The sequence below is a fragment of the Rhinoraja longicauda genome, chromosome 5, assembly GCF_053455715.1.
Source record: "Rhinoraja longicauda isolate Sanriku21f chromosome 5, sRhiLon1.1, whole genome shotgun sequence".
NCBI classification, from domain to species: domain Eukaryota; kingdom Metazoa; phylum Chordata; class Chondrichthyes; order Rajiformes; family Arhynchobatidae; genus Rhinoraja; species Rhinoraja longicauda.
The window spans coordinates 76,539,485-76,563,482 of NC_135957.1; the positions used below are offsets into that span (position 1 = coordinate 76,539,485).

Below are 23,998 nucleotides of genomic sequence, written 5' to 3' on the forward strand. Positions count from 1 at the left end.
CACATTATTAGGAGCATTTATCATCCAGAACCTGGGAGGATTGATCAAAAACACATCTCTCCTATTTCACCACCATGTAACGAGATAAAAACACACTGGGCTCTCTGAAGGAGATAATTGATCCATTGTTACTACAAGTTCCAATTTATGCGGAATGAGACGAAACGCCAGGAAGCAGGCTGGCTTGGCGGTCGATGCTTTTATTTTGCCTTTAGAAATCCTCCCGTTATCCCCGGAGGGAGTTCTTGTGCTTTCATAAAATCATAACAGGTGTTTCTGACATTCAATTTCCCCAGCAACCACCATGCTAACCCCAACTGGCCCTCCCACCACCTCGTCCCCCTCTAAAGATTCAAGTTTGAACCAAGGAGCTGCCTCCGCGGGTAGCGACAATTAATTACAAATTTAAACAATAGACACCAATGTAAACCTGAGCTGACTGCACCTAATTATGATGATTAATTTTCTGCAGACACAACACATAAACGCTGCTTATTTTGGCACACATATCAAAGAGACATAACCCACAGCAATCAGTGGTGCAGCTCACCTGATCCATGCTGGGCACGTTGTATTATTCCCATTCATCAGCACTCGATCCATTGACTTCCATGCTGTGGCGATTCCCCAGCGTTCATCCAGATACCTTTCTAGAGTCCTGCATCTACCACCCATTCATGCAGTATGTTTCAGATTCCAACCACTCTCTGGGTGAAAAAAAATCTTCCTCAGACCCCCAATAAAATCTTTAGCCCAAAACCTTCTAGTTAAGTCACCTCTTCCACCGGGAAAGGTTTTTAGTTTAGTTTAGTTTACAGATGCAGCGTGGAAACAGGCCCTTCGGCCCACCGAGTCCGCACCGACCAGCAATTAACACTATTCCCTAGGGACAATTTACATTTACACCAAGCCAATTAGCCTACAAACCTGCACATCTTTGGAGTGTGGGAGGAAACCGAAGATCTTGGAGAAAACCCATGCAGGTCACGGGGAGGACGTACAAACTCCGCACAGCCAGCACCCATGGTCAGGATCGAACCCGGATCTCTGGTGCTGAGTCACATCCTCTGTACTGGAGACGATCTCCAGATATGGGAGGATTTCAGGGATATCAAGAAGGACGTCGGGATCGACCTATTACTTCTGAATGGGTGGTGCCCTGTAATGCTCAACTCTTGAAGTTGTTCAAATGTCACATCAACGTTGAGATATGCTCCTCTGTAAATTCGGTCAATTACGTGTTCAAGTACACCTTGAAGGGGAGTGATCAAGCAGTTTTTGGAGTTAACAAGGATGACAAAATTGCACAGTACTTTACTGGCAGATACATTGGTCTGTCGGAAGCAGTGGGCTCAATCCTTGGATTTCCAACTCATGTGAGATGTCCCGCTGTCATTCGACTCCAGGTACATCTACCACAAGAACAACAAGTCTTCATCAGAGTCAATGCTGGTCGGCTGGTGAGAAACGAGGATATCACGATAACAACTTTAATTGAATTCATGGAATTGTGTTCTCAAGATCAATTTGCAAGAACACTGTACCACGCTGATGTACCCCGATTTTACACAAGGAACAATAAGAAATGGCAAAGAAGGAAGGTTAGGAAGATAGTGGAAGATCTTCCAGGTATTTTTTAAGCCAACTTTCTGGGACGAGTGTATACCGTTTCTCCAAGATGTGACCTCTACTACTTGAGACTGCTTCTCCATCACGTAAAAGAGCCAGTATCCTTCGATTCATCGAGGACGCATGACAGACATATTCTTCCTTCCTTCAAAGATGTCTGCATAGAAAGAGGTTTGTTGCAAACTGACGACCATTGGCAACAGACGATGGAAGATGCTGAGCAGACAAGACTCCCTGAAGCAATGAGAGATTTGTTTGTTTTGCTGACGATTGCTGAGATCAACACTACTCGACAATTATGGGATCGCTTCAAGAATTCAATGTCTGAAGATTACCTTCAAAGAGAACGGAGAACAATCGATGATCCAAATATCATGATTGATGAGAGGCATCATGATCAGGCTGTTGTATATTCAAGACAAGCTTGGGATTTACGACATGACACTGGGATACTTTCATGTCCCACTACCAAGACATGGAAGGATGAACCTTGATGGTGCCAATCCAGAATTGCTGAGTGAACTGCAGTACAATAGACCTGAACAGTGATTTGTTGAAGAGAAGGAGCCTCTGCTGAATGCTGAGCAAAGAGCAGTGTATGACCATGTGGGCAGCTGCTTGGAAAGGAATGGTCCTTCAATGTTTTTCATTGATACACCAGCAGGAATGGGCAAAACAATTCTCACCAATTTGATCCTCTCCAAAGTTTGAGGTCAAGTTGATGTTGCTTTTGTTGTAGCATCCTCTGGTATAGCAGCTACATTGATGCCTGGTGGAAGAACTGTACATTCTCGATTCAAGATAGCAATCAAAGTGACCGATAATACAATGTGCAACATTGAGAAGAACTCCAACATGGTTCATTTGATCAGGAGTGTGAGACTGTTTGGGATGAGTACCCGATGATTAGGAGGGAGAGCTTTGAAGCGGTGGACAGAACTCTTCGAGATCTATGCAAAAAGAACGATGAGCCTTTTGGCGGCATTCTTATCTTTTGTTGTGGCGATTTTCGACAACTCCTTCCTGTTGTGAAATGGGGAAATGATGCTGATGTTGAAAATTCCTGCATCAAAAAATCCTATTAACGTTCAAATTGTTATATTTTGTTATTCACATTTTAAACTTTAATAAATCCCTTTTCCACTTGCTGTGCCCGTCAGCCGCCCATGCGCAGTAATACCTCCATGTTCCACGTCACAATGGAAACCCGACGGGCGGGAATGGCGGCGCCACCGGAGAGCCCCTAAGAATGGAGGGGGGGGATAAGGGGGAATGGTGGGTGACTGGGGGGTGGGAGGGGAAGGGGAGGAGTGGGTGGGGAAGGAGGGGGTTGAGGGGATGTAGTGAGGGAGGGGATGGTGCTAGACCAATGCAGAAAAAAACACAATTTTAAAGAAAAATCGCGATTTTCATTGAGATTTATTTTAAAAAAAATTTAAAGCCATTTATTTTAAAGAAAAAAAGTGTGATTTTCCCCACATCACAATGGCAACCCAATGAGTTGTGGGCCCAACGGGTCCATTTGGTCTAGTATCCTCTAAATCTTTCCTATCCTTATATTTGCCCTAGTGCATTTTAAATGCTGTTATAGTACTCAAGAAGGTGGCCATAGAAATCATGGACGCATTGGTGATCATTTTCCAATGTTCAATAGATTCAGGATCAGTTCCTGTGGATTGGAGGGTAGCTAATGTTATCCCACTTTTCAAGAAAGGAGCGAGAGAGAAAACAGGGAATTATAGACCAGTTAGCCTGACATCGGTGGTGGGGAAGATGGTAGAGTCAATTATTAAAGAGGTAATAACGGCGCATTTGGATAGCAGTAAAAGGATTGATCCAAGTCAGCATAGATTTATGAAGGGGAAATCCTGCTTGACTAAGATTGAGGCTTGAGGCAGATTATTATCTCAATGGTGTCAGATTAGGTAATGGAGAAGTGCAACGAGACCTGGGTGTCCATGTACACCAGTCACTGAAAGTAAGCGTGCAGGTACAGCAGGCAATGAAGAAAGCTAATGGCATGTTGGTCTTCATAACGAGAGGATTTGAGTATAGGACCAAAGAGGTCCTTCTGCAGTTGTTTTTTTTTTCAATAGGTGCAGGAGTAGGTCATTCGGTCCTTCGAGCCAGCACCGCCATTCAATGTGATCATGGCTGATCATTCTTAATCAGTACCTCGTTCCTGCCTTCTCCCCATACCCCCTGACTCCGCTATCCTTAAGAGCTCTATCTAGCTCTCTCTTGAACGCATTCAGAGAATTGGCCTCCACTGCCTTCTGAGGCAGAGAATTCCACAGATTCACAACTCTCTGACTGAAAATGTTTTTCCTCATCTCCGTTCTAAATGGCCTACCCCTTATTCTTAAACTATGGCCCCTTGTTCTGGACTCCCCCAACATTGGGAGCATGTTTCCTGCCTCTAACGTGTCCAACCCCTTAATAATCTTACAAGTTTCGATAAGATCCCCTCTCATCTTTCTAAATTCCAGTCTATACAAGCCTAGTCGCTCCAGTCTTTCAACATATATGGGCCTGTGAGACCACATCTGGAGTATTGTGTGCAGTTTTGGTGTCCTAATTTGAGGAACAATATCCTTGCTATTGAGGCAGTGCAGCGCAAGTTCACGAGGTTAATCCCTGGGACGGAGGGACTGTCATGTAAGGAAAGATTGGAAAGACTGGGCTTGTATTCACTGGAGTAGAGAAGGATGAGAGGGGGTCTTATAGAGACGTATAAAATTATAAAGTGACTGGCAAACTAGATGCAGGAAAAATGTTCCCAATGTTGGGGGAGTCCAGAACCAGGGGGCACTGTCTAAGAATAAAGGGGAGTCCATTTAAAACTAAGGTGAGAAGAAACTTTTTCACCCAGAGAGTTGTGAATTTGTGGAATACTCTGCCACAGAAGGCAGTGGAGGCCTATTCACTGGATGAATTTAAAAGAGAGTTAGATAGAGCTCTAGGGGCTCATGGAATCAGAGGATATGGGGAGAAGGCAGGCACAGGTTACTGATTGTGGATGATCAGCCATGATCACAATGAATGGCGGTGCTGGCTCGAAGGGCCAAATGGCCCCCTCCTGCACCTATTTTCTATGTTTCTAGTCCCTGCCTCAATCAATCTCAGCTTCCCTAAATTCCCCAGAAAACTAAAATCTTAATTCCTTGCATCAGCCTGCTAAATCTGTGTAATCCCTTTGAGTCATTGTTAACCTTAAATCCTTAACGTTCCCAAAATAAGACTGGTATTTGGTATGGGTTTATTATTGTCACATCTACTCCATCTTTGCATACTATCCAGCTGGATCATACCGTTCGTTCATGAATACAACAGTTAGTGCAAATGAGGAAATAAATAGTGTGCAGGATGCAGTGTCACAAGTACAGAGAAGATGCAGCTATAGGTAAAATTTGAACAGACTGTAGCTTTGGTAAGCAAGGTTCATATTCTATACATACAAGAAACTGCAGATACTCATTTACAAAAAAGACACGAAGTGCCGGAGTAACACAGCAAATCAGGCAGCATCTCTGGAGCACATGGATAGGCGATATTTCGGGTCAGAACCATTCTTCAGATCCTTCTTCATATTCTGTCCTGAGTGCAAATCAGTCTCGTCCTGGCTGTGTTGTGCAACATTTTGTTTTTGCTTGAAAATATTTTATTGCATTTCTATTTTCGGTGCTTTACAGAGATATAAATAGTGAGAAGCAAATATCATGACAGTTGTGGAGGCAGCACATTCACACGTAACTAACAAAGGAATCAGGCAAACTCGAAAGAACAAAGAGCAGAGTTCAACTTCAACAGATATCTGACATCCGTGCAAGAATGTATTGCGTTATTTTGAATCACCCTGCTACTTAAACAAATATCACCAAAATGTCAGGCACATCTTGCAAAGGCAACAATCTTAGGAATGAAATTACATCAGATACAGAGTCTAAGACGCAATACCGCTTCCTTTCTTAATATTGAACTAACTGGTCAATCTTAATTTTGGAATATTGCATGAAATAAAATAGTAAACCAGAGTGAAGCTGACCTTGCAAAAATCCGCTGCTTGTCGTTCAGTGATCGATGAAACAGCCGATGGTGATAATGGAACAGCCATGCACTGATGAGCAATAAATATGTGAACAGCAATAATTCCTCGCTGATCTCCTATTAGTTGAGGAATTTGAGACTAAATCTCTGCTTTCCTCTGCATCCAATTTACTTTTAGTGGATTGTGATTCCGATCAACCATCGATCTGCTTGTTGATTACAGTGTGTTTAGATTGATTTAGTCGCAGAATATGCAAATGAAGAAGGCTTGCACAACATTGGCGAGGTTTAAAATATGGTAATGTATTAAAGCCTGGCAATATATTTAATGCACTAAAGTATATTTACAAAATGACAAGTTTAAACACTGTAATTGCATTTATTTTAAATCTACTTAAGTGCCAGATAGCCATAACTCTTTTCATTTTGAATGTTAAACACTCGAGCCAAATACTGGATGAATTCAGAGTACAGAAAACATAGAACGGCATTAAGAACGGGCCCTTTGGCCCATAATGCTGTGTCAAACATGATGCCAATTTAAACTAATTTCCTCTGCCTGCACATGATCCATACACCTGCATATTCATTAGCCTATCTAAAAACCTCTTAAATGCCACTTTAATCTATCTCCGCCACCACCCCTGCTAATGCCTTCCAGTCACCCACCACTCTCTGTGTAAAAGAAAAAGCTCGCCCCACACTTCTTTAAATTTTGCCCGTCTCACCTTAAAGCGATGTCCTTCAGTCCTTCACATTTTCATCCTAGGGAAAGTGGACTAAAGTCTACTCTATTCACGCCTCTCATAATTTTATATAGTTCCATCAGGCCTCCCCCTGCCTTCGACGCTCTCGAGAAAACAATCCAGGCATGGTCCACATTGGATCTTACCTGAGCCCCTCAGCAATGTAGCTTGTACAATATTGACTCAGCAAACTTAATTGCTGTCAAAGAACTATACTAACATTTCACTAAACGCCTCTTAGCACCTGAATCTGTGGTGAAAAAGATGATAATGACACACAGCATCATGTTTTTGGTTAAGGTTATTGAGGATTGGGAATCAATAATTGGTGCATATTTCAATTAAAGTATTTTAATTACAATGCCATCTTTAGTACAATATGCTCAACAGTATAATGATTTTATATTATATTGTCAACTTGTCAAAATCTCTAATTTTGCTTAATAACTTTACACCACTCAATTATATGCTTGATAAATGTCATGAGACATTTACAAAATGGTTCCATAAATACACAAATTGAATTGATAAGTGAACAGTACAACTACACCTTCCTTCTCATGACAATGAGACTTTAAAGAAATCAAATTATTGCAGAAACACCGTAAATACATATTTTGATTTTTGTACATGTTAAAAAAGTCATTTTCACCGTGTTTACATTAGATGGACACTTTTAACATGGAGGAAGAACCATAATAAATTCTGCAGCGTCAATTACAATATTACATGTGGAGTACATTACATGTAGTCGGATATTGATTAGGAGATCAATACAGAGGAATTTTCTATCTTGAGACAAACCTGGTTTAATCATTCAACCTCTTCCCTTGTGGATTAAATAAAAAAGTACGGGCATTGTCCATTTTTTTTCCGGACTTCGAGGAACGTTGCAGCTGGCAGCTAATCTTTTGGACAATGAGATAAAATGTGAATGTGAGAGAGGAGCACTTTTCACCCTTTAGCCTCTATAAAGGAAAATCATTATTCACATGATTTACAGGCATCTCAATATAAATCTTTAACTGAGTGAGAGACAGGCGCACAGTGATCATCGCCTTCCCATTTAATGCCGATGCCATCTACAAGGGAAAAATAATCTTTTCAAAACATTTGAAAACACATGTCCAATTCCATTGTTTTTCATGCAGGTGGATAGAAGTCAAAATGTCAAGACACTATGAAAAGAGTTATGACTGAATGCAACTTTTAAGTCTCTTCATGTCATTCCCCTGGCTGTCCTCATTAACCCATCAATAGACTTTAGACAATAGGTGCAGGAGTAGGCCATTCAGCCCTTCGAGCCAGCACCGCCATTCACCGTGATCATGGCTGATCAGGCACAATCAATCTGTTTACTCCATCCATGTCTTATTCCCATGGAAACCCTGACCTCACCCCATCGGAGATCGTTCCAACCCAAGCCTCACCTACCACTTCTGAACTTAAAAGTAACTTGTCTTTTCTCATTCTCAGTTCTGACAAAGAGTCTTTGACATAAAACGTGAACTCTATTTCTCTTCCCATAGTTGCTGCCTGACCAGCTGAGTCAGCACTTCCAACATTTTCTGTTTTTATTTCAGAATTTCATCAATGAGCCGTACGGTGGTGCAGCGGTAGATTTGCTGCCTTACAGCGCCAGAGACCTGGGTTCCTGACTACAGGTGCTGTCTGTACGGGTTTGTACGTTTTCCCGTGACCGCGTGAGTTTTCTTTGGGATATCCAGCTTTTCCCACACTCCAAAGAAATACAGGTTTGTAGGTTAATTGGCTTGGTAGAATAGTAAAAATTATCCCTAGGATGGAGAGGAGGAGAGATTTATTTAGTCAGAGGGTGGTGATTTTGTGGAATTCTTTGCCACAGAAAGCTGTGGAGGCCAAGTCAGTGGATAGGCGGGTATATCTTTTAAGGTAGAGATGGATAGATTCTTGATTAGTACAGGTTTCAGCGGTTATGGGGAGAAGGCAGGAGAATGGGGTAAGAAGGGAGAGATAGATCAGCCGTGATTGAATGACGGAGTAGACTTGATGGGCCAAAGGCCCTAATTCCACTCCTATCACTTATGACCTTATGAGAGTTGAATTGACATGCAACTGGGAGCTTGGGGCAGCCATTGTTAATAGAGCACAGATACTCTTTAAAGTGCTCTCACTAATGTATAGGAATTACCGAATACGGTGGACAAGTTTTGAACAGGTACAAGTGAATCTTCGCCACAACTGCAAGGGTTGTCACTGGATCATTGGGTATCTTTAGCCTCCCCATTAGATTTACTGAATGCTGGGGCATAACAACAGTATATCTTTTGGCTTCCATTCCCCTCAGTGAGTGGAAAATATTAGATATTTAACCAATGATTCTCAATTAATTCTGGAATTATTTCATAAACATTTAAAGGAACATTTAGATCAGTACATGGATCGGACAGGTTTAGAGGGATATTGGCTGAGTACAGGCAGGTGGGACTAGAGTAGATGGGACATGTTGGTCAGTGTGGGCAAGTTTCCACGCTGTATGACTCTATGACAAGTATATGCTTCCATACTGTATGAGTCCTACATTCCTGCCACATTTTCCTATAACTCATCTTATTGACCAGATTAGTGACCTTCCCCCCCATTAAATACTTTGATTAAATTTGCCCCCTGCTGTGAAATGGTATAAGTTTTTTTTTTGCATATTAAATGCAGGTTGTAGGTAATAAAACAGATTAATTTAGTTTACTTTAGTTTAGAGATACAGCACGGAAACAGGCTCTTCGGCCCACCGAGTCCGCGCCGATCAACGATTCCCGCACATTAACACTATCCTGCACACACTACGGATAATTTGATTTTTTTATACCAAGCCAATTAACCTACAAACCTTGGAGTGTGGAAGGAAACCGAAGATGTCGAAGAAAACCCACGCAGGTTAGGGGGAGAAGGTACACACTCAGTACAGACAAGCACCCATAGTCAGGATCGAACCCGGGTCTCTGGCACTGCAAGGCAGTAGCTCTGCCGCTACGCCACCATGCCACCATCTAATGGTTATTGATAATGTACGGTAAAGACTCAGATTACGGTTGAGAATGTAAAGATGGGATTCAACTGCGTGAACAGATGGAAGTATTGTTGAGTAATGGAAGTATTGTTGAAGTGTGGATTGATGTGATTCAAAAGCATCAATAGCCACTTAAACTGAGACATGCTCTGGGTGGTGAGCAGCAGAATTCCTTCCCTGAAGGATATTAGTGAGCCATGTAGGGTTTTTTTAAGACAATCAAGTAGACATTCTAATTTCCGACAAAATTTTAACAGACATTAAAAAAAAAGCAGGAATTTATAAATTCCATAACTGACATGGTGGAATTTGAATCCTTATCCCCAGATCAACAATTAGCCTCCTAGATACTAGTTCAATGACTTAGTTTCTATGCTGCTATACTTGCGTGTATATAAGGCTCATTGTAATGCTAATTACTAAAAAAGCAATGCTACTCATATTTATAATGATTAACAAAAATAAATGTGAATGCCATGATATCCATCTTACTGCTGACAACAACTGAAAGATGTCTATATTGCGGTTTAACAAGTGCTTCTAATAATGAGTGAAGTACTAGTGATTGTCACAGATAGTGGCTTCAGAACTAAGAAAATAAGCACTTTTGAACTGTTGCCAAAGTTGAAAAATATAAGACGTCATACTGTCTTTTTACAGAAATGTTTGTTAAACTCATCTTAAAATGACCGTGTCTACCAGCAAAATGCATAAACATAGAAAAATAGGTGCAGGAGTAGGCCATTCGGCCATTCGAGCCAGCACCACCATTCAATATGATCATGGCTGATCATCTAAAATCAGTTCCCTGTTCCTGCTTTTTCCCCATATCCCTTGATTCCTTTAGCCCTAAGAGCTAAATCTAACTCTCTCTTGAAAACATCCAGTGAATTGGCATCCACTGCCTTCTGTGGCAGAGAATTCCACAGATTCACAACTCTCTGGGTGTTTTTCCTCATCTCAGTCCTAAATGGCCTACCCCCTATTCTTAAACTGTGACCCCTGGTTCTGGACTCCCCCAACATCGGGGACATTTTTCCTGTATCTAGCCTGTCCAATCCTTTAAGAATTTTATATGTTTCTATGCATGTACACAAGTTTAAGTCATTTCAAGCATTCTATTAAAACTTTTCGTGAAATCCTGTAACAATGACAGGGTGTCGTACCCTATTCTGAACATTATGTTCCGTGAGAGCAGAGAAGACAATCAGATAAAACCTTTCAGTTCTCTCCTGTTACAGCACATTGTAATTCAATCCGTGCTAAATGTCAAATTACAAATGATCACTTTCTCTGATTCATAGATTATCTGAGGTCCTTGCAACTCAGTCCTTACGCATTAACTCAATCTGTACTTCAGATGTCAACTTGCGTTCTTTTGAAATTGTTCACATTCTTACCTGTCGCTTTTAATAATTTATCATTTTCCGCACGGCATCAAAGCACTTCCATTTATCTGGTATGTAAAAAGGTTCAAAGATATGCGGAAAAGGTGTGTCATATCCACAGACTCTGCTGATTGGCGCCTCCAGGTTGAGAAAGCATTCTTCCTGTAAATTACAAGAAAATGAAATGTAATAGGAGCTGCCAGATTCGGTGACAATCAGATTTTGTTTATCTAAATCAACCTGGTTGTTTGAACAACACCCTATCAGGCAGGAAGTATACTTTATGTAGTCCTTGCTCTATCTAGTGCAAGATTGTGTGAGTAAAACATGTTTTTTAATACATTGCTTTGAGTACCTCTGGCCCAGAATATTTGAGCAACGTCGCATCAGTGAGTTTAATTTTTCACCGCCTGACATTTCTTTGAAATGCAAATCCTGTCATGTTCCCTTGTCGGCACAACACTAACCTGACCCTAAAAAGGGCAGAGTGAGTTTACAGAGAGAAAAATCACACACCAGTACAATGACGTTTTGTGTTTAATGGGCGCAATAATGAGAAAATATCTACGACTATTGTTCAACGATGTAAGGAACCTTCTCCAACGGGAGATTTAAAACAGAGAGCTCTGAGAAACAAAACAGGAGCACAACATTTTGTTCAATTAAAACTAATTTATGCAAAAGATATACACAAAATACTGGAATAACTCGGCCCGAGGAAGGGTTCTGACCCGAAACGTCATCTATTCCTTTTCTCCAGAAATGCTGCCTGACCCGCTGAGTTACTCCAGCAGCATTTTGTGTCATTCTTTAGTATAAATCAGCATCTGCAGTTCTTTCCTACGCTAATTTATGCAAGTTCATTATAAGCACATCAAGTTGACCTCAACAAATGGATATAACCTCAGAAATGTGTAGTCACATTTAGAAACCAAAATTGATATTTAGAACAACGTACAGAATGCTGGAGGAACTCAGCATCTCTGGAGGAAATGACCAGACAGTGATTCTGGTTGGGACCCTTCTTCATACTGATAGGGAGTAGGGGGAGAAACCTGGAAAAGCTCTTTTCCAGCTTTCACTTCCCTACCCCAGTAGTCTGAAGAAAGGTCCATACCCGAAACACCCTCTGCCACTTTCTTCCACAGATTCTGCCTGACCCGCTGAGTTCCTCCGGCACTTTGTGTTTCACTCAAGATTCCACCATCTGCAGTCTTGTGACCCCCATTAGTATTTAGACATTGTCCATTCTCAAAAATATTATCATGTGATATGAAGCAGAAATATTCCATGATTTATTTTTAAAGGGTGATAAACAGACATTTCCCCCATTAATGAGAATCTAGGCAGCCACCCTGAGAATCAAATTATGAAGTCAATAATTTTCATCCCAGAAACCTCGAGAGTGTTTTATTGTCATATGTCCCGAAACGGAAAAATGAAATTCTCACTTGCAGTATAAATATAGTACCCCGTAGATACCGTAATAAATAACAAAAATAAGTTCAATAAGTTGGAAGTCAAGAAATCTGTGCATTTACCATGGAAGGCACCAGAGAGTGTGGCACAGAGAAACCAATTGGAATGACTCGCACAAGCCCCAGGCCACACCTGCAAATGCCCAAGTTCCAAGCTTCCCTTTAATAAGCAAGGATTCAAATTCAGGCAGTTTGTTGCCCTGGGTAAAAATAAGTAAAATAACTGGCAATCAATATTTTAATGCTGAACCCATCAGATCAAAAAATGGTAACCGCACGGATGGCCTTTCAAAGCCAGACCACATCTCTGCAAGAGCAAGATGGCACAGTGGCACAGCGGTAGAGTTGCTGCCTTACAGCACCAGAGACCCGGGTTCGATCCCGAGTATGGGTGCTGTCTGTATGGAGTTTGTATGTTCTCCCTATGACCGTGTGGGTTTTTTCCGGGTTCTCCGGTTTCTTCCCACACTCCTAATATGAGGAAGGACGTCCTTGCTATTGAGGAAGTGCAGCGTTGGTGCACGAGGTTAATCCTTGGGATGGCGGGACTGTCATATGAGGAAAGATTGGAAAGACTGGGCTTGTATTCACTGGAGTTTAGAAGGATGAGAGGGGATCTTATCGAGACATACAAAAACATAAAAGGACTGGACAAGCTAGATACAGGAAAAATGTTCCCAATGTTGGGGGAATCCAGAACCAGGGGACACAGTCTAAGAATAAAGGGGAGGCCATTTAAAACTGAGGTGAGAAGAATCTTTTTAACCCAGAGTTGTGAATTTGTGGAATTCTCTGCCACAGAAGACAGTGGAGGCCAATTCACTGGATGGATTTAAAAGAGAGTTAGATAGAGCTCTAGGGGCTAGTGGAATCAAGGGATATAGGGAGAAGGCAGGCACAAGTTACTGATTGTAGATGATCAGCCATGATCACAATGAATGGCGATGCTGGCTCGAAGGGCCAAATGGCCTCTTCCTGCACCTATTTTCTATGTTTTCTATGTTTCTAAAGGCGACCAGGTTTGTAGGTTATTTGACTTCTGTAAATTGTCCCAAGTATTTAGGATAGTGCTGGTGTACAAGGTGATTGCTGGTTTGCGCGGACTCGGTGGGCCAAAGGGTCTGTTTCCACTATATCTCTAAAATCTAAAGTAAAGGCTAAAACAGGTGGTCTGGTCTCCATCCCTCCTCAAGAGCATCACAATTTCATTTAAATACCTACTGAATTACTTTTCTGAAAACCACCAGAGAATATATTCCAGAAACTAATCACCAGCTGCAGTCAAAACATTTTCCTGCACATTATCTTTGATTTTGTTTAGTCTATCATCCGATATCTGGACCAGTTTATTCTCAACTCTTCCACAAATGGGAAGAGTTTATCTAGTTTTCTACAATCCCTTTGACTTTGAATACCTTATCGAAACGTATAAGATTATTAAGGGGTTGGACACGTTAGAGGCAGGAAACATGTTCCCAATGTTGGGGGAGTTCAGAACAAGGGGCCACAGTTTAAGAATAAGGGGTAGGCCATTTAGAACTGAGATGAGGAAAAACTTTTTCAGTCAGAGAGTTGTGAATCTGTGGAATTCTCTGCCTCAGAAGGCAGTGGAGGCCAATTCTCTGAATGCATTCAAGAGAGAGCTAGATAGAGCTCTTCAGGATAGCGGAGTCAGGGGGTATGGGGAGAAGGCAGGAACGGGGTACTGATTGAGAATGATCAGCCATGATCACATTGAATGGCAGTGCTGGCTTGAAGGGCCGAATGGCCTCTTCCTGCACCTATTGTCTATTGTCTACCGCTCAAACTTCCTCTCCATCTTCCCTGCGCTGTTGAACAATCATAGACTATCAGTTCCTCACTCCTAGAAGTAATCTAGCGAATCTCTCGAAGGCCTTCACATCCTTCTTCAAGTGGATTGAGCATAACATGTGTTTTTTGGCCAAGCAAGTGCTTACGAAGCTTCTCCTAACTTACTAGCTTCTGCAATCCAAAATTAAGTAGAATTGCTGGAAATGCTCAGCAGGTCAGACAGCACTGCTGGAGAGCAAAACACGTCAGATCATAGAACCTTACAGCACATGAGCACACTGCTCGGCCCACAGTGTCCATGCCAAAGATGACGCCAAGCGAAACTAATCTCTTCTGCCTGCATGTGATCCACTCCCTCCATTCCCTACATAACCAAACACCTCTTAAGATCAATAAACATTCGTCAAATAGAAAGTTTCTGATCTAAAACATTATCTGTTTTACTATGTCCACAAATGCCACCTGCATTAAATCTCATTTTCTACATCTCACCCGTCGGCAGATCATCTGTGGCACTCTCTCCTCTCAATTTTGCCCAGGAAAGGCATTGAGCGGTGGTTCAGGCACATTTAAGCTGGTTTTCATCAGAAGGCGTGGCAGTGCCTCCCACCATTCCACAAGGCCCAATTTTGGACAGATATATGGTTAGGTAGGTTAAGGAGGGAATTGAGCCAAATGCAGTCAAATGGGACTTGCCTGATATGCAAACTAGGTCGGCGTTAGGGGCACTAATCTCACACACCCTCCATACCAAGCTCCCAATGCAGTGCAGCAGTCCTCTTCATCAGCCACAGGTGTTGGAGACCATATGACTTATCTTCAATCGAGCTGCTTAAATTGGCAACGTACACTAGTACAAAAATGTACAACAAGGGACTTCCATCTGAGTAATGGCTCAGTATTTCACGGTCAAAACTTCTTCCCATTTACTCCTTCCAAAGACTGCAGCAAAGACAGGCAACACACAATTAGCTTGTGTTTCATACTTATTTATTTTTACAGGATGTGGGTATCTCTGGCAAGGGCAGTATTGCTCTTTAGAATGCGGCACTGAGATAATTTCTGAAATTTTACAGCTGTCTACAACGTTTCCTAACAGCAAACATTGTAAAAGTGATGCAGTAAAACTCAGATAACCTGGCACACTTGGGACTTTGATGGTGCAGGATAGTATTCCTGTTTAAACCACAACACACATTTAATTCCCTGTTTTCAGCTTCATGCTTCGTGGTATGATGATAAATTTTCCAAGGAATCTGGAGAATTCAAAGGCAGCACGGGAACCAATTACGATATGATATGATATGATGCGATAAAGCTTTATTCAACCCCGGAGGGAAATTGAGTTGAAAGGAAGAGCAGCAAACATACCCTAGTGAGCCAGGAGCCAAATCAATGGGATTTCCAAATAGTTGGATTTTTTGCGAGCCAACATTATTGTTGCTCATCTTGTAGTGTACTTAGAAATAAATAATACTGATAACTTATCAAATCAAATGTGAGGACTACAACATGAAATGGTCTCTAATCGTAGTTTACATCATCTATTATTGTGGTCCACTGGTTCAAAAGATAAGATGGCAACCAGCCACTCGTTCCATGTAGGGCAGCCTCTCATGTACAGAAGCGTTGTCATTTACATGGCACAATACTGCCCCACAGTAGTTAAGTACAGCAATGGTATGGCAATGCAGAACTCCTTATCTGCTACAGTTTCCACTCTTCTGGGCAGTCTTGCACAACCACATGCATCCTGCCAGCCAATGGCCAAGAAAGTGCACCAACGCCTCTACTCTCTTGGAAGGCTGAGGGGGTTGGCACGTCCCACCAACTTCTACAGATGCGTCGCAGAAACATTTTATTGCAAAGCTTCACAGCATGGTTTGGGAACGGCTCCATCCAAGACCACATGAAATTGCAGAGAATTGTGGACGCAGCCCAGACCATCACATAAACCAACCGCCCTTCCATTGACTCCATCTGTACTTCATGCTGCCTCAGTAAGGCCACCAGAATAAATAAAGGACAAGTCTCACCCTGGACATTCCCTCTTCTCCCCTCTCCCATCAGGCAAGAGGTACAGAGGTGTGAAAACACACACCTCCAGATTCAGGGACAGTTTCTTCCCAAGTATCATCAGGCAACTGAACCATCCTATCAACAACTAGAGAGTAATCCTGAGCTACCATCTACCTCATTGGAGACTCTGGGGCTACCTTTAATAGGACTTTATTGGACTTTGTCTTGTACTAAACACTATTCCCTTTACCCTTGATTGTAATCATGTATAATCTTTCTGCTGAGCTTTCTGATAGCACACAAGAAAAAGCTTTTCACTGTACCTCAGTAGATGTGACAATAAAATAATATAAAAACTAAAAGTGATCAGAAGAGACTAGACCTCTTACACTACCTTGGACTTGCTTTTACTAATTGTGTTTTGCATTAATGTCTTGTTTTTTTGCACATTTCTTTTTTGTAAATGTCTTGAAACATTTGTGTGCAAACGTTGGCTTAAGTTATACAGTCGTAGAGTCAAACAGCGCGGAAACAGGTCTATCCACTCAACCTTCCCACTCCGACAAACATGCCCCATCTACACTAGTCCCACCTACCTATGTTTGGCCCATATCCTTCTAAACCTGTCCTATCCATGTACCTGTCTAAATGTTTTTTAAACGTTGTGATAGTACCTGCGTCAACTACCCCCTCTGGCAGCTCCTTCCATTCACCCACCACCCTTTGTGTAAAAAAGTTGCCCCTCAGGTTCGTGTTAAATCTTCCCCCACTCACCTAAAACCTATATCCTCTGGGTCTTCATTCCCCGACTCTGAGCAAAAGACTACGCGTTTACCTTATCTATTCCTCTCATCTTATACGCCTCTATAAGATCACCCCTCATTCTCATACCTGGGAGGAGGTGGTTTGGGTGGGAAGGGATGAGTTAACCAGGGTATTGTGTAGAGAACAGTCTCTGCAGAAGGCGGAAAGGGGTGGAGATGGGAAAATGTGGGATCCTGTTGGAGGTGGCAAAAATTTCAGAGGATTATGTGTTGTATGCGACGGCTGATGGGGTGGAAGGTAAGGACTAGGGGGACTGTCTCTGTTGCGACTAGGGAAGGGGGAGCAAGGGCGGAGCTGCAGGGTACCAAGGACACACGAGTGAGGGCCTCATCTATGATGGGAGAGGGGAACCCCTGTTCCCTAAAGAATGAGGACATCTCGGATGTTCTAGTATGGAACACCTCTTCTTGGGCGCAGATGCGCCTTAGACGGAGGAATTGGGAGTAGGCGATAGAGTCTTTGCAGGAAGCAGAGTGGGAAGAAGTGTAGTTGTGGTAGTTGTGGGAGTCAGAGAGTTTGTAATAGACGTCAATCATTAGTCTATTTCCTGTGATGGAGACTGTGAGATCAAGAAAGGGGAGGGTTGTGTCGCAGATGGTTCAAGTAAATTTGAGTCCGGGATGAAAATTGGTGGTGAAGTTGGTGAAGTCCGTGAGTTCTGCATGGGTGCAGGAGGTAGCACCAATGTAGTCATCAATGTAACGGAGAAAGGCCCGCTGCGGACCTTTCACTGTCCGGCGCGACCTGGAACGTGGCAACGACACCAGCCTGGCCGCGGGAGAAGACGGCAGGGGAAGGGAAAAGACATTCTGGCCTTCCATCACAGTGAGGAGATGACTGGAGGAGACTCACTGTGATGGATGTTTCTTTTTTTTGTGTGTTGATTGGGGTTGTGTAATTTGCTTGTTTTATTGCTTTTATTATTGGACTGTGGGTGACTAAATTTCATCCAAAAAACTTGTTTTTTTGGATGACAAATAAAGATATCTTGAATCTTGAATCTAGAGTTCGGGGATGGGGCCAGTGTACGCCTGGAACAGGGATTGTTCAACGTACCTTCTCGATTGTTCAACAAACAGGTTTGCAAGTTAGTTGGCTTGGTATAATTGTAAATTGTTCCGTGTGTGTGTAGGGTAGTGTTATTGTGCGGGGATCATTGGTTGGCACGGGCTCGGTGGGCCGAAGGGCTTGTTTCCACACTGTATCTCTAAACTAAACTAAATCTACATTTCTGGAATCAAACCATAAAAGCATTTATACAAATTGCAACCCAAGGTTAGTCACTTAATGTTTTCTTCAATTCTGTCTCCAGTCTGGCTAAAAAAGATCCAACAACAGTTTTTTTCTTCCAATTCTAACCAGTTCCAACTGGGCTTTGGTTTCACACCTCATAATAATTTCAGATGACTTGGCACATAGTTATTAATCACAGGAGGAGAACTTGTTTGAGAATGACTGATGTGGGGAAAAATTAAGAGAATTTGTCTGAACCTTGGGTAAGGCTTTATTACTAAGAGTGGAGATTATGTTTTACATAGCAATCTGGCCGTGTTTGTACCTGAGAGCCAAAACATGAAAGTTCATTAATCGGCCAGCAAAAGATGTTGAGGATTTTAAAGTAAATTTAAAATAGTACAAAGATTTTTAGGGCGGCACAGAGGCAGAGCTGCTGCCTCACAGCACCAGAGACCCGGGTTCGATCCTTTGTACGTTCTCCGTGTGACCGCGTTGGTTCTCTCCAGTTGCTCCAATTTCCTCCCACATCCCAAAGACGTGCAGATTTGTAGGTTAATTGGCTTCTGTAAATTGTCCCTAGACTGCGGGACAGAACTAGTCGTACGGGTGATTGTTGGTCGACGTGGACCCGGTGGGCCGAAGAGCCTGTTTCCATCCAGTTTCTACATTTCTAACCTCTAAACTAAACTAAATTCTGCTTGGACTAAATCAGATGGGCATCTTATTTTGTACAACCCATGCGGCTGAGTCAGAAAATGTTATCTGCAATGGTGAACAAGTTCACAGGTCATATAAATCCATGTGGGTGGAATTTATTCACTGGAATTTATATGAATAGTTCCAGGATTGAAGAGATCCAGTGAGTTCACAAGAGCAACAAAAGATAAATGTCTTCCGTTCTTTGATTTCTGGTATTTATTCAACCAGACAAAGGCTTCGTTCTTGGAACAAAATGCTGTCATTATGCTCAGACACATGCTGATTATTTTTAATAATGAACACTTTCTGACCTTTCAGACAAACTGCAGTAATGACAGATCCTTTTGATTATATAGGGCTGGAACGAGGAGAAACCGATCACTTGGTTTGCTTTCCCAACATGAACTCTACAGGCCTGGTACTAGACTTGGTGACAGGATTGCCAAACACAGAGAACAAATAGCTCCCAGTCTAGCATTATTAGACATTTCCAACACTGTGCTAAATGGATTTGCACAGTACCTGAAACCACCAACAGCTTATGCCAAAAGGCTAAATTCAATAATCAATTATATAATTAAAGTCAATCTACTGCTGCTGTCAGACAAGTACATAATTGGATCAGTACCATCAGGACTGAGATGAGGAAAAACATTTTCACACAGTGTTGTGAATCCGTGGAATTCTCTGCCACAGAAGGCAGTGGAGGCCAATTCATTGGATGCATTCAAGAGAGAGTTAGACTTAGCTCTCAGGGCTAATGGAATCAAAGGATTTGGGGAGAAAGCAGGAACGGGATTCTGATTTTGGATGATCAACCATGATCATATTGAATGGAGGTTCTGGCTCGAAGAGCCGAATGGCCTACTCCTGCAACTATTTTCTATGTTTCTATACCCCCAAAGGTATAGACACAAAATGCTGGAGTAATGCAGCGGGACAGGCAGCATCTCTGGAGAGGAATAGATGACGTTTCCCATTCTCTCTCCCCAGAGATGCTGCCTGTCCCGCTGAGTTACTCCAGCAATTTGTGTCTATATTCGATGTAAATCAGCATCTGCAGTTCCTTCCTGCACTATCATACCCCCCCCCCCCCCCCCCATACATTAACAGTACTGACAACACTTCCCAATAACACTGTATGATGCCAAATTACCCCCTACTCATTCAATATTGTATGATAGATGGAGTAAACTCTTCTAATCTGGATCAAGTAAAAATATTCCACCTTGGCAGCCGAAAAGCGACTGTTTTATTGGTTAATGTATCGGCATATCACTACCTTTGGCCAACAGGAAAGTAGTTTCATCAGTGCCAATTGCTAGATTAATGACGACACCAACAACTCACTTTCATCTTAGATTGAACAATATTTCTTTCAAAACTCAAATTTTCTGCAGAACAACAAAGGTTTGTTCATGGCTATTTGCAATACATGCTGATCTTTGATTATGTCAGCCACTGGGAATTATTGTTGCTGTTGACTAGCTGTGTTATAATGATACTAATTTTATTCCAGTCGAAACCAACCTACTTTATTGCTCAGTGGTTCAATGGTGCTTTTTAATGTTGCATGTGCAAACGCACAGTGAAATTCTTTTCTTACATACAGTCCAGCAAAGCATTGCCATACCTAAGCACACCCCGATTAGCAAAGTGTACAGAAACAGTCGACTAAGCCCGCATGCCGGGAACAAAGGAGGACCCGGCGTGGATTGGCTGCCTTGGGGGGGGGGGGAGGGGGGGGATACGGACAATGAAGGACCCGGCGTGGGGGAACCACTGTGTAGGAGGGGTACCTGGTGTGGGATACTTTGTGACTTTGTCGGCGTCCTTTATGTGGTGACTCTTTGCATACCTTGGGCATGCAAAACAAAGAATTTCACTGTGACTTGTCACATGTGACAATAAAGTATTCATTCATTCATTCATTCATTCATTCATTCATTCATTCATTCATGCAAGAGGCGCCATTTTCCAAGTCCGGGCGCATCTTCCGCGCACTAATTCCTATGAGCGGTGCCCAAATCAGGCAAGTCCCAGGCTGCTGCAGGCCTCCATCCATCGCCTGACCAGTGAACCACCATCCCTCTCCTCGCTCATCCTCCATTGTGCTCCGGGGGCACCTCCCACAGTTGAACTTGTGGATGCCGTGGCCAGTCCCCGGTTCCCTCTCCTGCTGGCATTGCTCCTTGCCCGTTACTCCGTCGTCATTGCTGGCTCCATCTTCCCGCTCTCTGGTCTTCGGGGGAGGAGCAGGGGTCGACTCGGTGGCTCCCCCTGCAGGCATTGATCCGACGGGTCCTACTTTGCATTACTTTGCATTACATTACTAAAAATCCATTGCGCCAAAGAGTACTTTAATATATTTATGGATTACGTTATGATGCCAAGAATAACCAAGCTACCTGCAGACGTTGATTATCCTTATCATTCGTATATGCTACTTTGAATAAATAGCTATTTTATTCAAAGTAAGCAGTATTTGTTGGATTATTCATGTTCAAAGAATCACCAAATCATAAATGGGGTTCAACTAGTTGAAGGTGAAATGATCCAAGTCCAGGGACCAAATTAGTTTTAAGATGATACTGCAATTGCAATTTCAGCAATAGATGGACATTTATTTTTGCCTTGATATTTCTGAAATAAATCCAATCTAAGCTAAACAATATGGGTGCTTTCTGAAGCTTCCACAAGAATAATCATTCGCATATGTGTCAAGAATCAATTCCAAATCTGTCAGCCTCTTGTTACCTTGTATGCAGTCAGTATAGCTATGTCAGCCATGTGGGAATGATTGTTTTCCAGGAGCAACATCTAGAACAGAGCAGGGCAGCACAAAAACAGGTCCGTCACCCCCACAGTATCTGTGCCGAGCTTGATGCCAAGATAAACTAATCTCATCTACCTTCCATTCCCTGCATTTCCATGTGCCTATCCAAAAAGTTTCTTAAATGCCAACACACCACTACAATCCGTGTACAAGACTCACCATGCACATCTCCTTTAAAATTTGCTCCACTCACCTAACAACTTCTTTGTAAACACGTCTTCATGCAAATGGCGGTGTACCAATGACGACCCATGCTCGGTAAATTATGAATGTTAAATCTAAACGTAAATTCCTTAATCACACAAAGTTCACAGAGCAAACGGTATGCACACTTTAAGAATAAATACAATAACGAGTGCAAAACAGCAGAATGGTACAAGATGTTAGTGCAATCTAAAGTAGTGCAAATAAATATTAAACCACAACAGTGGAACCACGGGATGAGGTAGAGTTAAGAGCATATGCGGGAAGTAAGTGTAAGAATTGATTTGCTCAGGAATCTGATAGCAGTGGGGAATAAGCGTTTCTTAAGTTGTACGTTCGAGCTTTCAATTCCTGCTTCTTCTCCCAGTTCCTTCATCTAAATCATTAATGTATATTGTAAATAGCTGCCGTCCCAGCACTGAGCCTTGCGGCACCCTACTAGTCACTGCCTGCCATTCTGAAAGGGACCCGTTAATCCCCACACTTTGTTTCCTGTCTGCCACTAATTTTCTGTGCATGATATGTGGGATATGTGCGTGAATTTCAATGTCAACGGATGTTGAATGAGGGTGGATAAGGCACAGTGCAAAGACATTTAAATATTGGTTTCTGCAGATATGTTAGTGCCAGATTGTGTTACTTTGCACCATTGTTTTTTTGTGGGCTCCATCATTGTATGACATGGGTGGAGAAAAGATCATGGAAAATGGTATTGTCTTAGAAAAGCAAATGCACTTTTCTTTTCAAACTATCATGCACATAGCAGCTTGATCTTTAATCATCAGCTATATCTGAACTCAACCCGTTTAATGACTGGAGAACAAAATGGATAGGCAGCAAAAATAATTCATGCTCCTTAAAATCAGTTCAACTGGCATCACTATTGAGAATATTTCTTTAAGATAAAATGTGGAAAATTTATGAGGAAGAATATAAATTTGTTTAGTGAATATGCAGCTTATTTAATTAACTACTGCATTTGGTGCTCCTGATGTGGCCTCCTTTACTATTTATGAGCAAGACCAGGCGTAGACTAGGCTACCATTTCACCAAACATTGCACTCAGTCTGCAAAGGCCTGTTAGATCTTCCAGTTGCAAACCACTATAACTCCCCTTCCCAGACTAACTTTTCTTTCCTGGGCATCCTTCATTGCCAGAGTGAGGACATTTGCAAATTGGAGGAACAGCACCTTAAATATCTCATATTTCACAAATAGAATCCATCCCCACCCTTGTCCGCTTTCTGCCCCACCTGGACTTGACCCTGCTCACCTACATTCCTTCCTCCGGCTTCACAATTTGCAATTCCTTTCCTTGTCTCATACCTTTTGTCTTTTCATCTCCGGCCTCTGTCCAACCATTTGTCTATCAACCCCCCCCCCCCCCCCCCCCCCTCCTGTACCACTTACCAAAAAAAATCCAGCCCACTCCTCCTTTCCAGCTTCCACCCCGACACCTCCCCCCACCACGCACAGAGTCCTGGCCCAAAATATCACCTATCCATGTTCTCCAGGGACACTGCCTGGCCCATTGAGTGATTATACAATGAAGTGAAAGGTTAATAATTCCACACAGAGAGAATAGCAAACTCCTTAAAGTCTCTGCAGCTGAGGTTTGTGGGGATTAGATCACTGTAAGCATTTAGAGGAGGAAGATAATTTTTTTGATGGATTGATAAATCGTGGGCAATGTGGAACTGGCACAGAAGAAGATTGAGACCAGAACAGATCAGCCATGATTATGGGATGGAGGGGCAGAGTTGATGGACCAGATGGCTACTCCTGCTTCTATTTTCTGATGTTTTTGCATTTGTTTCAGGGCAAGGGCATAACCACTTCAAGTTTTGATCTCCTACTAAATTCAATGAAGTAGTCTTGATTATTTTTCTTCAGTATGCAGTTCTGTTGCTTCAAAAGTGTACCATTCAACATATGATTTATGTTGATTATCATGATAAAATAATTTTCAACCGTTTACTCTTATATTAGTTTATGCTGGAGTTACTCTTGTCAAATAATGCACAATTCTTTGA

At 42.3% G+C, this 23,998-nt stretch overlaps 1 protein-coding gene across 2 annotated transcripts in view; it reads right to left on the bottom strand.

Annotated features, from left to right (window-relative positions):
- Window positions 1-4,884: 4,884 nt before the first annotated feature.
- Window positions 4,885-23,998, bottom strand: part of bckdhb (branched chain keto acid dehydrogenase E1 subunit beta) — a 159,819-nt gene continuing 140,705 nt past the window's right edge. Inside the window, exons 10-11 of one of the 2 annotated variants that reach the window (XM_078399826.1) lie at window positions 10,869-11,018; window positions 4,885-7,325 (exon numbers count right to left, since the gene is read on the bottom strand). In XM_078399826.1, the coding sequence (XP_078255952.1) occupies window positions 10,878-11,018 (141 nt within the window). In that variant the 3' untranslated portion in view covers window positions 4,885-7,325; window positions 10,869-10,877. Of the gene's footprint in view, window positions 7,331-10,868; window positions 11,019-23,998 lie in introns of both variants that reach the window. The other variant, XM_078399825.1, reaches the window with a different exon arrangement.